Source organism: Calliphora vicina, chromosome 4, assembly GCF_958450345.1.
Source record: "Calliphora vicina chromosome 4, idCalVici1.1, whole genome shotgun sequence".
NCBI classification, from domain to species: Eukaryota; Metazoa; Arthropoda; class Insecta; order Diptera; family Calliphoridae; genus Calliphora; species Calliphora vicina.
The window spans coordinates 21,186,400-21,204,505 of NC_088783.1; the positions used below are offsets into that span (position 1 = coordinate 21,186,400).

The 18,106-nt window shown below is 30.0% G+C and overlaps 2 protein-coding genes across 9 annotated transcripts in view; one reads left to right on the forward strand and one right to left on the reverse strand.

Moving 5' to 3' along the window:
• Positions 1-18,106, forward strand: part of dnc (phosphodiesterase dunce) — a 418,093-nt gene that overhangs the window by 330,240 nt on the left and 69,747 nt on the right. The window contains exon 1 of one of the 8 annotated variants that reach the window (XM_065510432.1): positions 11,696-12,893. The exons of 6 other annotated variants lie outside the window; for them this stretch is intronic. In XM_065510432.1, the coding sequence (XP_065366504.1) occupies positions 11,788-12,893 (1,106 nt within the window). In that variant the 5' untranslated portion in view covers positions 11,696-11,787. Of the gene's footprint in view, positions 1-11,695; positions 12,894-18,106 lie in introns of those variants that run through there. One more of the 8 variants, XM_065510434.1, reaches the window with a different exon arrangement.
• On the reverse strand, positions 13,833-15,307 carry LOC135958085 (katanin p60 ATPase-containing subunit A-like 2). Its single transcript, XM_065508950.1, has one exon. The coding sequence runs from the start codon at positions 15,305-15,307 to the stop codon at positions 13,889-13,891; it is 1,419 nt and encodes a 472-aa protein (XP_065365022.1). The 3' UTR covers positions 13,833-13,888.

An 18,106-nucleotide genomic window follows, 5' to 3' on the forward strand; every position in this document is an offset into this window, starting at 1 on the left:
ATACAAGCAGAAAAAAGAAATGTTCTTTTATGAAAGCTTATCAATATAAAATGAAAACGAATTTTTAATAGAATCCTACAATAAAGAAACAGTTTAATATTAAAATAATATTAATAAACTAAAAAAGAGTCCAAGCTACAAAATATGTATGACTGATAAAACAACTTATGTGTAATTTTACAATTTTTCAGGAGTGCCCAAAAACTCTTACACTGATCAATAATTATTTCATTATTTGTCCTTGACCAAATTCTTTAAGGTCAAATAATTATCGATCAATTCAACAACTCCTGAAAAATTTTAAAATAACACTTAAGTTGTTTTGTCAAAAGTCCACACATTTAGTTTTGGATATAAAAATTAAAATATTGAAAATTTAAGTACTGCATGCAGTACATTAACCGAGTTAATATCTTAAAAAATAATTCTGGCTTAAACAAAATTGCATTTATTACAAAACTCAATCCAATGTATAACAAAAAAATGTAAATCAAAGTGAATCAGTTTATATGTATTTTAAGAAAAGTAAAAAAGAAATTGCAAATAAAAAACCAAATGGATAAAAAGAGAACTAACGAACGAACGGAAAAAAACCTTTGGGGCAAAATCCATACAATATTGAATTAACCGCAACACAATCATTATTCAATTAAATAAAAATCAAATTAATGTAATGTTGGCAATTTTACACTTAATGACATTATCATTGATGGCTGGGCTGAATAAAGAATAGCCGCGATACATTTTCTTTATCTCTATGACGGCGATGAGTACATTAAAAAAAAAACATAACAAAATGAGAAAAATTGCAAGTTGTTGTCATTCTAAGTGTGCTCTTGAAACAGATTTCTTTCTCTCATTTTTTATCACAATTACTTTTAAATCCTTGTATATGTACAATATAATAAGATATACAGGATATTACACAATGGGCTGAATTTAAAGGGAATTCTATTTGAAAATTCACTTTTGTTTCTTACTTAACCCATGGTGCAGCCAGCGTATATTTATAATGTTCTTTACTTTATTCTCTACTACATTTGTTGCTACATTGTATTATGTCTACATATTTTGCACATGATTTTTTTTATATTCATTCTATAGCGACAGAAAGATAGACAGACAACATCTCCTGCTGCTGTCATGCCTGTAAGGCCATTGAGAGCTTGCAACATTGTATAGATTTGTTGCTACTTAATGTTTACCACACACCAGAGAGTGCAAAAAAAAACATTGAAAAATAAATACATAAAATAAAAAGTATATAAACTTTATATTGTACACAAATTGTAAATGTACCAGTATTTGTTATTTTATTTTTTATACAAGTACAGAAGGATATTTATGAAATTTTAATAGATATTAAAAAAAGTTGTAAAGAAAAACCAAATCACATAAAGTGTATGAAAGATCCTATTTGAATTTCAGTTTTATAATATAAGAAGATTTAGATAAGGAATATATTTTTGTAATATATCAATGTAAATACATCTGAAACCTCTCACAGCGAATTATGAAATTATATTGTGATTTATCATTGACTATAAACTAGACTATGGACTGGAATAAAGACTATAGTATGGGATTAGACTATGGACGAGACTTTAAACTAGACTATGGATTAGACTATGGACTAGACTATGCACTAGAATATGAATTAGACCATAGACCATTCTGTGGACTAGATTATGAACTAGACTATGGACCAGACTATAGACTAGACTGTGGAATATATTGAGGACTAAACAATGGACTAAAATATGGAGTAGACTGTGAACTAGACTATGAACCAGACTATGGACTAGACTATGGTTAGAATATGGACTAGACTATCTACTAGACTATGGACTAGACTATGAACTAGGCTATGGACTAGACTATGAATTAGACTATGGACTAGACTATGGACTAGACCATAGACCAGACTGTGGACTAGACTATGAACTAAACAATGGAATATATTGAGGACTAGGCTATGGACTAAACTATGGAGTTGATTATGAACTATCGACTAGACTATGGACTAGTCTATGGACTAGAATATCTACTAGACTATGGACTAGAATATATAATAGACTATGGACTGGCGTATGGAATACATTGAGGACTAAACTGTGGAACTACTATGGAATATATTGAGAACTAGACTGTGGACCTGACTATGGATTAGACTATGGACTAGATCATAGACCAGACTGTGGACTAGACTATGAACTAAATAATGGAAAATATTGAGGACTACACTATGAACTAAACTATGGAGTAGATTATGAACTATCGACTAGTCTATGGACTAGAATATCTACTAGACTATGGACTAGTCTATGGACTTGAATATCTAATAGACTATGGACTAGCGTATGGAATACACTGAGGACTGAACTATGGAACTACTATGGAATATATTGAGGACTAGACTGTGGACCTGACTATGGATTAGACTATGGACTAGACTATGGACTAGACTATGGACTAGACTATGGACTAGACTATGGACTAGACTATGGACTAGACTATGGACTAGACTATGGACTAGACTATGGACTAGACTATGGACTAGACTATGGACTAGACTATGGACTAGACTTTGGACTAGACTATGGATCAGACTGTGGACTAGACTATGGATCAGACTGTGAACTAGACTATGGACTAGACTATGAAGTAGACTATGGACTAGACTATGGTTTAAGCTATGGTCTAGACTATGGTCTAGACTATGGACTAAACTGTGTATTAGACAATGAAGTAGACTATGGATTAGACTATGGACTAGACTATAGACTATATTATGGTCTACACAATGGAATATACTATGAACTAGACTATGTACTAGGCTTTGGACTAGACAATGGATTAGATTATGGATTAGACTATGGAATATATTGAGGACTAGACTATGGACTAGACTGGACTATGAACTTCACAACTGATTAGACTACTGTCTTGACTATGGACTATATTAGATTATGTACTAGACTAATGACTTGTCCATGAACTATTCTATGGACTATGATCTAAGCTTTGGACTAAAAAATGACTGCATACATTTCACTACTTCAACTTTCATTACCAATATGTTAGCAATCCATTTCATACATAATACGCTTACATCAAATTGCACTTCAAGTGTTTAATGGAATTTCCTATAAACTTTGAAGATTTTCAAGAAAAATTAACTGTCAGTCTATCAAAGAGATTTTATTAACTTAAAATAAACCTATTATTTAGTTTATAGTCAGTTGATGTTATAGCACACACTTAGATACAGCATAAAAATCATCACTGTACTCTACATGTAATTTTTAAAAGATAATTGAGCTGTTTCAAGCGTTTGTCATATCTTTGGAAGAAAGTTGTAATTCATTGCAAAAAAGTTGTATATTTCTTAAGGTGGAAACTTCAGTATTTTTTTTAAATAACCCCTCTATTTTCAGTGGTATATGAAACATGTTTTAGTAATAAATTTCTTTTATAAAACGTGTTACCATCTGACTATTAAACTTAAATGTCCAATAAAGCACACTATAACAATTTCCACCACAATAAAACTTATGGTCTGATCATAATGTCTATGTGAAAATAATAGTAAAAACTGTATGACTCTACATATTGGCCTGAAAAATGTTTATGGCTAAATAAAAAGAAATACATATACATACATTCTTAGAATCTAATATTAAGAAATCCATCAAGTAAAAGGAAACGGCCAACAACAAACAATATTTGTGTCTAACAAAGGATATGAGAATAACAACAACAATTGATAGCACAAATTGAAACACAGACAAGCACATACGTTGCCTTGCAGGCATACAAACATAAAAAAACAGTTGTAATATTAGTAGTAGAAGTAGTAGAAGTAATAGTATTGGTAGTAAGAAAAAAACATTTAAAAGGTAGCAGGCATGCTGAAAACTTTTGAAATACTAAATAAAACCTTATAAAAAATATAAACATAAAACTATAAAATTCAACAAAGTTTCAGGCAAAAAAAAAATACTTGGTATTCTACTGACTGCATACAACAAATGTTATAAACAACTTTGTAGCAAAGTTGTCTAATGTAGTAAAACAAATAAAAATAAAGAGGAAGAGGAAGAAGTAGTAAAAGCATAAGAAACTATTTCAGTTTCCTACAATTTACTACAACAATACCAGTACGTAAAGCAGAGATAATCAAAATCAACTTCAGTAACATGCATACGCCTTAATACACTCTATGAAATATTATACAAAATATCAAATATACTTACAGATATATGTACATTTTACATATCTATATTCGTATATGGGTAATTCCACGAGAATGACAATCACGACTGAAAACACAAGAACCCTTGAAACTTTTTTTTCAAGATGATTTGAATAGGAGACAACACTACATAAATCGTTACTACACGCAGAGAAAAAATATAATTGGGCATGGTTACTGTAACCATTTAAATAGTGTTACAAGATTTTTAACAATATTATAGTCACAGTAACCATTTACATGATTGTGGTAACCATAATATGGTTAATTTTCGATTCACATGATTGTATCAACCATATATATGGTTACAGTAAACAAATATATGTTTGTGGCAACCATATTTATGATGAATAATTTTATCATAATATGTTGTTCTCAGATTATGATAAGCCTTAAGCCGAGGGCACCATAATATGATAAGTCCTTCATCATATGAATGGTTGTCACAAACATATATTTGTTTACTGTAACCATATATATGGTTGATACAATCATGTGAATCGTAAATTAACCATATTATGGTTACCACAATCAAGTAAATGGTTACTGTGACTATAATATAGTTAAAAAACTTGTAACAATATTGAAATGGTTACAGTAACCATGCTCAACTATATTCTTTCTCTGCGTGTATGTGAAAGTATTTAAAGCTTATTACAACATTTTAAGTGCAAAAAGAATAGTTTAAACTGACTATATTTAATTTTTTAATTTAATTAGTATGTTTTAGGCTAAGATTGTGGCGAAAACTAAGCTCTCAATTAGCATATATGTAGTATGAAATGAATTTGATTCTGATTGTATTTTTTAGCTATTTTCAAGAAACAATTTGAGAGAAAAATCTGTCACGTACGATATTAAATTTGATTTATTTTAAAATCATCCAATTATTGTTTTTATTTTGACGGATTGTAAAGGAAAAATATTTGGTTTAGTGTAAGAAATTAAAAGAAAATGTAACGCCTCTCAGGATTCCCAAATTTTTGCATATTTCTACATGTTCCTCAAAATAACTTTCATTTTTTGTCACGTACGATATACCTTTATTTCGCTCGATATTTTGGATAACAATGTTTCGAAAGAACTTATTATTATACCCTTCACCACGAGGGACAATGCTATATATAAGTTTGTTATTCCGTTTGTAATTTCTATATATTCAGGATCATTATAGATAGCGATGTCCGTCTGTCTGTCCGTCTGTTGAAATCAACTTTCCGTAGCCCCCAAATAACACACATAGAATCATTTATACATCAATATATCGGGAATTCTTCCGACTCGGTTGCTATTTAAAATCGACAAAATCGAGCTACAAATGGCTGAGATATAAGGAAAAAACCGGGACAACAATTTTGAAAAAAAAAAATTTTAAAATTGTTTAAAATCTTTCCACTCTATAGGCGTACAAATGTCACATACGATGACATGGAATTGCCCATATGGATGAATGTATAAATGTTTTTGTGTAGGTATCCAGGTAAACATGAATTCATGGCTGTATGTGGGTATGTGTGTACTTGCAGAAAGCAGTAATTGTATTATAACTACAATATTTTCCTTTCCTTTTTATGTATTTTGTTTTCCTTCAAAAACAAAAATAAATAACAAAACAATTGCATATTTGTATGCGTATGTACAATATTATATCAGGAGTAGAATGAAAACTCTATTTCAGAGAAACATTTCACCAGATGCAACATTTGTTTTTCATTTCATTCTTAGTTTATCTTCCATCACTGTCTCTCTCTCTCTCTACATGTTTCCATCTTTCCCTACTTCCTCTACCTTAGTTTTGCAAACAATTCCAGCCAGGCATTATTTGTATGCAACAAGAGGTTAAACCAACAGCAACAACAAAATAGAAATTGCAATTTTATTCCCAGCAAATATTATCTGTATCTGTGTGTGTTTGAAACTACCTTGATTTTCAATGTTAAAACCATGAAATATCAAGGTTTTACCAGAGTTGATTATTAAAAAACAACAAAAATTATTTCACAAAAAAAAACGAACCTAGAGAAACAACATAATTTAAGCATAAAAATATGAAACTTTTATTTTCCTTGTTGTTGTTGTTGAAAAATAAGATTAAAACTGGGGATTTGTAAATAATTTTTTGTTTGTAGTTACTGCTCCTAAAGTAAAAAGGATTTGGTATAATTATGTGGAGGTGTTGATAAATGGGAAAAAATTTTAAATACAGATTGTGGGCTTTTTAAACAACTACACAATTTTGATGTATTGTGGTTCCAGTAGTCCAAATATGGTCCAAATTTTAAGTAAAATTATAAATTTTGTTAGATGTTTCTCCACATAATTAATGATAACTCAAAAACCGTTAGTCCGATATTATTAAAATAAACTTAGAAATATTGAAATTTACATAGCCTTTAATCCGTTTATATATTGCCTTTTAATCGGTTCAGTAGTTTCGGAGTTATAATAACAAATTGAAGCAAAAAATATATTTTTTACGTGAAAATAGCAAATTTTTTTGTTTTAAAAAAATCATGAAAAATCGAAAACGGCAAAAATTTTGCAGATTTGTTACTTTATCACAAAGCCACATGTAATAGAAACAAAATGAGGTATTGGTCATAAAAATCTATGGATTCCTTTCGAATTTATTCACAATTAAGTGAATTCGCTAATTTTCTCAAAATTTTAGTTTTTTGTTTGATATACATAAAATTGAGTAGTTAATGTTCTGCTTTCGATTGATTGAATTTTGAAAACATTTTCCCCATTCTATGTATAAATTTTATTCTATATATTGCGTTTCAATCGGATCAGTAGTTTCGAAGTTATAATAAAAAATTGAAGCAAAAAAATACATGCTTTACGTGAAAATTGCAAATTTTTTTGTTTAAAAAATCACGAAAAATCGAAAACGGCAGAAATTATTCAGGTTTATTGCTTTATCGCAAAACCCATGTAATAGGAACAAAATGAGATATCGTTCATAAAAATCGATTTATTCTTTTTGAATTTTGTACAATTAAGTGAATTCGCTCATTTTCACAAAGTTTTAGTTTTTTGTTTGTTATACATAAAACCTCTCCATAGAATTTAATTGACCTACCTAAACGGTGTTAATAATCATTCCAAGGAAGTTCATATGTTCTAGAAAGTTGTTTATTGAGATCTTAGGTACATTTTTGTAGTTGATTGTTTCTTTGAATTTTTAACGGTTTGCTACCTATGGATCTGATTTTTGCGATTTTGAAAAATTTTTGGGCTACAACTTTGTCTCAGAGAGTAAATCAAAATTCCGAACTATTTGCAAGATATGAGCTTGAGAAAAAAATCACTTTTTTGCAAAAATTACACCTTGGCCCCAATCTTTTGGGGCTTATAATAAAATACATGACTTTGGGCAAAATTCTCTTTAAACAACATAACATACTAAAACTATATAACGTCTCCATCAGTAACTGATGGGTTAAAATTAATCATCAAGGAACTAATATCGACATCAATGGCAGACCTCACATACCTACAAGCAACAACATGAAGACCATGTTACCTATTTAACAAAAACAAGTACATAGCCATTAACATACAAATACCTATAAATACATGAATAAATACATACATATTTAAATATAACGTCAGCTGAAATGCAAAAATTCTGTTAATTACGAGAACATACTACATACATATGTCTGAAACAACACCTGTAGCCTAAATATTCTAACTAAAAATAAAGTATTATTCATTTAATATTACGTACATTTTCGTATTTCCTATTTTCTGGCAAACTTTAAACAAAACTGATTTCACCCTCAAATATTTCATTGTACGACATGTCAATCGTTTAATAATAAATAGAACAACAACATTTTCAATTGCAATTTGATGATGCATAAATATAAAGCAACTGCTGCAGCAACAACAACAACTACAACAAGTATAAACATCAACATCAACAACACTTTTAAATTAAGAGAACACAAATAAATAATGATAATTAGAAGAAAAAAAAATACGAAAATACTAATTATTATCATTAATAATGATAAACAGAAAACGTAAGAAAATAACAACAGCTACAACTACAACAACAACAAGTACAATTTTGACGTACCGTTTTTACTACAACAATTTTTATACAAACAACAACAGTTGGCATTCAAATAAAAATAATAAACAGATGGTTGGTTGTAAGAGAAAGATTGTGAATTTTATAATGAAGCGAGCGCAGGGTGGTGAGGGTGGCTGTGTTTATTTGTTTATATGGGGGATCGAGCAATTGCATGATCAATCGCTTGTTTTTATTGTGTTCGTAGTAGGTTCAAGTCTGGGTGTTTGTTTGTATATTTGTACAATGTTCTTAAAAGAAAGGGAAATCAATGTTTTGTTTACACTATTTCCTATAGAAATTCAAAAGATTTAAAAAGAATAATATTTATTTACATATCATTTGAAACATATGAAAAATACTTTTAACTCTTTCCGGTTTAGTGGTCACTTTTCTAACCACCTGTTCTAGAGTCTTTAAAAATATTTCAGTGACATCTATTGGCATTTGGCTAAACAATTAAATTTTTTTAAGTCATCGTTTACATTTTTTTGTAAACCTTTGCCATTAGATTGCTCTTGTTAGATTAATATATTAATTTGAAAATATTGTAAACCCCAGTTTTACTAGGAGTTTTTCCTGTATTCAATAAAAAAGGACAGAGTGATTATTGTTCATCAAATTCAGTGTTTGTTTGGTTGGCTACAAAATTAATATTTTATACTATATTCTTTGATAAATAACGTAACTATTTAGATTACTAACCACTGCACAGTGGGGCAGAATCAAAATTTTTTGTAAATAAGCCTGGCATTTCTAGACGGCTGTTTCGATCGGGATAAAATTTGAGACCGGCATAGCCAAGGAGTATTCCAGTTTAAGTTATTCAAATAGGCCATACAAATGATCCAGGGGCGGCGGTATGAGGGTTCAAAATGGGGTACCTTTGACATGTAAAATATTAAAACATGTGCAATTTTTTTGATTCCTATCCGATTTCAAAAGCGAGTGTTTTTTCTGTTAGTTAGACTAACTAAATTACAGATAACATACAAAAGATTTTAAAGCAATATCAATTATGGATCCAACAATAAACAATCTTCAATTTAAATATTCAAAAAATAGTTGATTTTTGCTGTTTTTTAGACGAAAAGGTGACTAAACTCTTTTGTTATTAAAAATAAAGTTTCTTTAAGAACATATAAAAATTTTATATTTTTCTGTAAGGCATCTTTACGGAGAATATTTTGGTATAAAAAACAAGTAATAATTTTAGAGTATGTCGTCCCTACGCTCTTCGGAATGTGACCTATTTTTAATCAAAATTTCAAATTTGGGCCACATGTTCTAAAATCCCAAAGCTGGGATCAAAAAACGGGAAGCAGTTTTGGAAACCTTGATATGTTCCCTATTAAACCCCAGAAGGAAATGTGGACCCCATGTGCGAAATTGTAAAAATACCATTTTTGCTCCATTTTTTGGGAATTGCGCGATTCCCTTTGACCTTTTGACAAGTTTTTTTACACTTTATTATTTAGAACGAGAATTTTAAAAAACGTTGAAAATTTCATTCAGTTTTGTTAATAAATAAAGATTTTATTACATATTACATGTTTATTGCGATTCTGAAACTAAAATTTGTAAAAAAATTTGAATAGGATTGCCATTATGAGGAGCAATTTGATCCACATTTTTTCCGAGCTATATTTTGTAATTTAGATAAGTTAATTTTTGGTCTTACAAAAAAAAATTGAAGTCAATATCTCAATTAGATTCAAAAATATGCCACTTTAAAACTCCGTCCTTTAAAAATATTGCACTTTTTCATACTAAAAAATTTGTATAAATTTCCTTAATATTTTACTCAACACATGTCATTGGTTCTGACTCTGTCACATTAAGAAAATTTATAAAAAAAAATGTTGGTATGAAAAACAGCAATTTTTTGAAGGATGGAGTTTAAAAGTGGCATATTATGTTATTTTGTAAGGATGCCGCGTGTACTTAATGAACAATTAATTGAAGATATTTTGTTCCAAGGTACAAATTCGGATTCAAATGCGTCTCCAGTCTTTAACCCGACGAAGAAGAGAACTATTAGGAGCAAGCCAATCTGGGGCTCTAGTTTAAATATGATAAAATTTGGCTAGAACATCTGTTAGTTACCTAACAAAATTGTGAACAAATTGTCGATTGGAAGAACCAGGTTGATTACACAGATGGTGGGGGTTTACTAAAGAATATAAAATGTTTGGAGAATATCTCGCATGTTTTTTACAGAAAATTTAGTCAAAATGAAAAGTTTTCAAACAAATTTATACGCTACGAAAATTTTTATAAGGTGGTTAATAAACTAACCACCTTATTTCATAAAAACTTTTAGGTGTATTTTTATTTTTTTTATTTTTCATAATATATGAACCCTAATTAAAGTAAAAATGCAATTGTTTTGATTATAAACATAAAACTGTGGCTGAAAGAGTTAAAATACATTTCGAGGCACCTTTTAAAAATCTATAAAGAAATGGTGTTAAATTTGTTTTTTTTTATTTATTTTTCATAGTAAATAGTTTTTTTTTATCAAACTTGTACTAAAAAAAAACAACAACAGAAAAAACATTTTTTTATGTTCTGAAAAAAAAAATGTTAATTCTTTTCATCAAATTTCAATTGTTTTCTCAAACAAGTGATTAGTTTGTGTTTACATAGAAGACAACAACAACATTGCTTGCTATTGCTCTACACTACATCATTTAATTGAAATGTTTATATAGTTTTTTTGTTTAAAAAAATAAAAAAAAATTTGCCCTGGTTGTATGAGGCAACTAACTAATAAAGTCGATAAAATCGTGTTGTACATGCTGTAGTTTTTGTCGAACAAAAACAAAAGTTGTGTGAAAAATATCGGAACACGAGCAAAAAAAATAAAGAAAAACTACAATTGATTTATTTTAAGTTTATTTTATACAACTTTATAGAGAATGGTGTGAAAAATTTGAAAAATTTCAATAATAGTGATGATGCTGATGTTGATTAACATGATTTAGAAAGTATTTAGCCATGTACCATATTTTGTGCTATTTTATTATAATTTGCAATTTTTTAGAAACTATTCAAGGTTAAAAAATACTTGGAATTTTCTGTTTCAAAAATAAGCCATCAAATAGTTCACTGAACTAATTGTGCTCCAAAAAAATAAAAATATTTTTATGATTTTTAACAAAAAATTAAAAAGTCATTACTAAATAATTTAAAACTACAAATTTCAAATTTAATCAACATAACAACTGCTTGTTAAGAAAAAAAATTTCAGTGAAATCAAAGTGTTTTCAAAATGTTTTAAATCTTAAATACTCTATCAATATTTTAAACAATTTCTTTACAGAATTCCTTAAAAATCTAATCAAATCAAAACTCGCAATTAATCAAAATATTTAAAAGTTTATTGAAAAAAAAGAAAACAATAATTACTAACTACAATTACTAAGCAGAAAATGTTACAACGGCTATGATTGCAACGCTTTTCATAATCTTTGCATTTATACGGGCGTTTCCCTGGAGCAGAAGGCGGGCTTACAGCGATCAGCAACAGCAGCCTACAGAAATTGCCGCCGATGGCTCCAACATCCCACCGTCCCACTCTCAAACCAACCATGAATTACAGAATACAGTGCCAATACTACAATATGAAACATCCAACATAATAAACACCACCAACTCCCCTCCCATCACTGCAACCACCTCCAGCACAACTACCACTTCTACCTCTCCCCAAGGCTCTAATGATAATGTGCCCCGTAAAGCCTCCACATCACGTAGAAAATCATCCAAATCTATTAAATCACATGAAGTAACATTTAGCGGTAGTGTGGGTGGCGGTGACAGTGACTCGGAACGTACACCCACCTCATCGAGAACAAATAGATTAGTTAGACAACCTAGATCTTTTACTGGTACAGGTACCAGTCCGTCCAGAGCCACCTCACCCGAAAGTAATAGTTCATCGAATTATTATCGTTCTGTGTTAAGTTCCCGCAGTCAACTAACACGTGCTTCATCCGACTACGAAACGGCGGCTAGCGATTTCTATACCGCCCGATCCAAGTCATCGGCTGAACGTGAGCTGCACGAAACCAATGGCATTCAACGTAGCTCATCGAATGGCTATCTCAAACGTGAGGACACCTTAATGAACTCTGATGACGAGGAGGTCGAACACGATCGTTTGAGAGGTGCTGATGCTGACAACGAAGCCGATGCTGATGATTCTTATGATCGTGATACCGAGGAGTTCTATAGCAATATACAGGATGCCACCGGTACTTCGGGCACACGTAGCAAGCGTTCTTCCTTGTTTTCGCGTTCGGATTCTTCGGCCACCACTACTTCGTCGAGTGGTGGTACTTTTACGGGCGGTAAACGTCGTTCGACTGCCTCCATAATATCAACTTCTATGTGTTCAGATATTATACCCATCGATCGTAGACGTAGTTCAACGGCCACGGAATATAGTGTACGTTCGGTGTCGAGTCAACCGCGTAGATTTAGTGGCCGTTTACGTCGTCATATATCGCGTATGACTATCGCGGGAGCTAGAAGGCGCACAACGGGCAGGTATATATGAGTATTTCTTTATGACGACTTCTACTAACAATATTTTCAAGAAAATCGTAAGCAAAATTTTCATAACAGCGACCACAAATAGCAGTTAATTTTGAGTTTTTGAATTGGTACTTTTTATAGAAGGCACTTTTTTGAAAAGGTTACTTTTTTATAAGATACTTCTTTAAAAAGGTACTTTTTTAAAATAAGGTACTTTTTTTAAAAAAGGTACTTTTTTTAAAAAGGTACTTTTTTTAAAAAGGTACTTTTTTTAAAAAGGTACTTTTTTTAAAAAGGTACTTTTTTTAAAAAGGTATTTTTAAATAGACAATTTTTTAATTAAGTACTTTTTTAAAGACGTACTTTTTTTAAAAGTTACTTTTTTTAAAATGTACTTTTTTAACAGGTATTTTTTTAAAAGGGACTATTTTTAAAAGATACTTTTATTAAAAAATACTTTTTTTTAAAAGGTACTTTTTTAAAATGTACTTTTTTAAAATGTACTTTTACTAAAAAGGTACTTTTTTAAAAAGGTACTTTTTAAAAGACAATTTTTTAATTAAGTACTTTTTTAAAGAGGTACTTTTTTTAAAATGTACTTTTTTAACAGGTATTTTTTTAAAAGGTACTATATTTAAAAGATACTTTTTTTTAAAAGCTACTTTTTTAAAATGATTAAATTAAAAGATATTTTTTAAAAAGGTACTATTTTAAAGAGGTACTTTTTTGGAAAACGTACTTTTTTAAAAAAGGCAATTTTTTATCAAAATACTCTCCCATTTAAAAAATGCAGTCCCCAAAAAGGAATTCTAATAAAAACCTGATTTTAAACGAAAAATTTCGAAAAAAAAATTTTTTTAACCTTTCTTATTTCGATATTTGATTTCTTAAAAGAAATTTCGGGAAAATGGTATTTAGTTTTAAAAGTTTATCTTTTATTTATAAAAGTTTATTTCAATTAACAAACTTTTAGTTAAAATTAATATATAAAATTTACATTTTCTTCCTTATGAACCATGATCCTTTTGCCACTTTAAGTGTCTCTGCATTAAGTTCAAACCCAAAGGCTTCACTTGTTTGAAGGCATTTTCCACTGGTATTTCTTCCGAGGCGACCTCACCCTTCAACTTAACCTTGGCTATTTTCCTTACCGTTTGCATGGCAATTTCCTTACAGGCCAAACGTATTTCATCACCCGTAAAGCCTTCCGATAGATTAACCAGTGAAGACATTTGCTGCTCATTTAGTTTAACATTCAAAGGCAATAGTTTACCAATTAATACCGCACGTTCCACTGCATTGGGCAGTTGAACCAAAAGTTTTTTCTCAAATCTCCTCAAAAAAGCTTCATCAATTTCCCAGGGTAAATTAGTGCTGGCCAAGATAAACAAACCCATTGTGGATTGTTCCAAACCATCCATTAGCTGTAACAATTCGTTTTTAAAACGTTTAGAGGACTCATGGTCGGCACTGCGATCACGTTTCGAGGTCAAACCCTCAATTTCATCAAAGAATATTATGGAAGGCGAATGTTTTAAGGCCACATGGAACAGCACCTTAAGCAGTTTCTCAGATTCGCCACGCCATTTGGATACCACTATGCTGGAGGTTATATTGAAAAAGGTTACCTTTTGTTTGGTTTCCGCATACAAAACTTTGGCCAAAAGAGTTTTGCCACTGCCTGGTGGGCCATGCAGCAAAACAGAACGCCAGGGTTTTAAACCACTATTGAAGAGTTGAGGATAATTGAGAGGCATTAGCACAGCTTCCTTAATAGTTTCCATTGCCTTATTGTTGCCACAAATATCCGACCACTTCAATTTCAAATCATCATTTATTATGGTGGATTTTACAAGTTCAGCTAGATTTTGCCATTCTTGGCAACTCAACAATAAATCACTGTTTGATGAAGCACAGCCATGTTGTATTTCCTGTAAGCGGGTCAAAGACTGTGTATCCGTTTCAGTAAGATTTTCTTTTTCCTTAGCGAGTAATTGTTGTTGTTCGGGTCTCAATTGTGTGGCCATTTTCTTAACCGTTACTTGCAGGTCATTAACATCAAATGTGGCCGCCTTAACATTTTGTGACGTCTCCACATCCGCTGCTGGTGTCTGCTGTGTTTGTGTTTGTTGTTTGGATTTTTTTCTTTTGGCTGCCAGTTCCAGCTTGAGGGGCTGTTGTTGCTGCTGTTTTTTCAATACTCTTGGATATTTGCCAAATTTCAGTTGATAGTAGCTGGCATATTCCAAATAAATGCCATCCAAGTCTATGTTGTCGCACAACTCATATTCATCGCTCAATTTGGCCTCGTTTTTTAAGGCGCTCGCCGTGCCATAGAAACCATTATCATTTAAATAACGTTGCATCAGATATAATAAATTCTTACGTCTCGCATGGATATTGCGTATTTCTTCATCTTTGGACATTGTTGGAAGTTTTTTATTTTTATTTTTACTTTTTTATTTTTGAACAAGGAATAAGAAAAACTGAAATATTTTTGTTTGTTTTCTTTGATACAAAATAAATTTTTCTATTTCCTTTTGATTTTTTTTATTTCTTTTGTGTTGTTTTGAGGGAGCCGTACGAAAAATTAGTGTTTCAACTAACTAAAAATGTAAAAATTGTTTTCTTGTCTGTTTTTTTTTGGTTTGAGTCAGTCAGTCAGAGCGAATAATGTTTTGTTATTTGTTGGTTTCTTTGGCAACTTTCATATTTTATTATGTGCTTACATTAAAGCCTCTATGAACGGGTGAAATTTTTGTTTGCATTCGTATTTTAACCGATTAAATACAAAATATTATTCGAGTAATCGAATTTGCCTGTAAACATGCCAAAAAAGTTCATAAAAATTGTCAAATAAGAAACATAAATCACAATCAATAGCAGATCAGATTACACAGGGCAACAAAATCGAAAACATTTTCGAATCTTTTTAAACCACTACACAATTTTGATGTATCGTGGTTCCAGTAGTACAAATATGATCCAAATTTTAAATTCATGGAGAGGTTTTTTTTAAAAAAATTTTAAGTAAAATTGTGTTTTTTTAGACGTTTCTCCATATAATTAATGATTACTCAAAAACCGTTAGTTCCATATTATTAAAATATACCTAAAAATGTTGAGATTTACACATCCTTTAATCCGTTTATATATTGCGTTTTAATCGGTTCAGTAGTTTCGGTGTTATAATAACAAATTTAAGCAAAAAATATATTTTTTACGTGAAAATAGCAAATTTTTTTATTTTAAAAAAATCATGAAAAATCGAAAACGAAAGAAATTGTTCAGATTTCTTGAGTAATCGCAAAGCCACAGGTAATGGGAACAAAATGAGATATTGATCGTATAAATTTATGAATTCTTTTCGAATTTATTCACAATTAAGTGAATTCGCTAATTTTCACACAATTTTAGTTTCTTGTTTGTTATACATAAAATTGAGTAGTTAATGTTCTGCTTTCGATGGATTGAATTTTGAAAGTAATTTTCCCATGCTATGTACAAATTTTCTCATATATATTACGTTTCAAACGGCTCAGTAGTTCCGGAGTTATAATAACAAATTGAAGCAAAAAATATATTTTTTACGTGAAAATAGCAATTTTTTTGGTTTTAAAAAAATCATGAAAAATCGAAAACGGCAGAAATTGTTCAGATTTGTTACTTTATCGCAAAGCCACATGTAATAGGAACAAAATGAGATATCGATCATAAAAATTGATGGATTCTTTTCGAATTTGTTCACAATTAAGTGAATTCACTCATGTTTAGAAAATTGTATGTGCTTACAAACACTTTGTGTATTTTGAGTGTAAATTTTACATGTGTTTTGTTTTTGTTACAATAACATAAATCTAATGTAGTGGTTAGTCAAGCCTTTTTTTGCTATTGACCTTAATTATTATAAGTTCCAATTTCTCTCTATGCCGACAACTGGTTTCTACTCTTTCTCTCAACTACTTAAGTCTAGGTAAAGTGTATGCTTTGAATATTTCTTACCGTTAAAGCAGACCTGGGTGCATGCCTGCTTTTTTATAAATAAAGCTGAGGGATGTGTTGTTATAGTAACTTGAAATTTATTACTGGTATTATATTGTATGGCAAGTATTTTTGTTTGACAATTTTTTTTTTATTACCAGACTTCATTTGATATGAGTAAATAATATACCAACACAACAGCAAAAAAAAAGTACAATAATAAATGAAAAGAACATGTTTAAGTGTAGGCAGTTGGTGGGGTTTCTTTTATTTCTCTCAAGACTTAAAAGGATGACAAGGATCTTTGCAGTTTTTTCTTTTTTTTTTGTTTAAAAAATATTTATATTTTTTATGTTAGTGCATTACAGGATTGCCAAATCATGTACAACTTTTGTGTTTTGAAAGTGTGGGTTTTTATTTCTTTTTATGTGTATCTGCCACAATCTATATGTGTGTAAATATTTTTTGGCCTTAACAAAAATATTTTTTATGGACTATTTACTTTATGAGTTATTGACTAATGGCGAACATTTTTTAGTTGCTAAAAATCTAAAAATTATTTACAAAACTTTTTTTTGTCGGAAATTTAAATTACTTCCGTTTAGCATAGAAAAGGACACAACAAATTATCAAGGGGAAATAATTCATAAAAAAAATACTGGGTACTGGTAAGGGGCCAGGAAAATTGTTTAATGGACATCATTTATAAAACAGAATTTTTGGATAAAAAATAAATAAAAGTTAAAAGTTAAAAGCTTTAAAAGTTTAAAAAAATGTAAGGGAAATTATTATATGTTATTATGCAAATATGAGATTAAATATAATTTATGAAAAAAATTACAATAGAATTAGTAAATGGCTAAATGCTAGAGTTAAGAGATATTAAATAAATATGAAATCTACTTAAAATATACGTCATTGTCCTAAGCAGTTTTGTATTAAAAATCCAGAAAATCAGTTAAGTAGAACAAATCTGTGGTCGTAGGGAAAAACTAGGTAACTCCACTTTTTTTAGAAAATTGAGATAACAGCAAAAATATAAAATGCATTTAATTTATCAGATCGGTCAGATCGAAATTTAGATATTGTTTCTCATTTAAAAGTTATTTTCATTTTAAAACTAGCTAATTCCATGCAATTTTTTAAAAAACAACGTAACTCCTAGTTTCTTAAAAACAGAAAAATTGGAAGTTTAAAACGACATTGTTTCGAAAACTAAGGGAGAGAGAGCGAAATACAACAAA

Coding starts and splice junctions, on each gene's coding strand:
- LOC135958085 (XM_065508950.1), bottom strand. CDS start 15,307: ATGTCCAAAGATGAAGAAATACGCAATATCCATGCGAGACGTAAGAAT.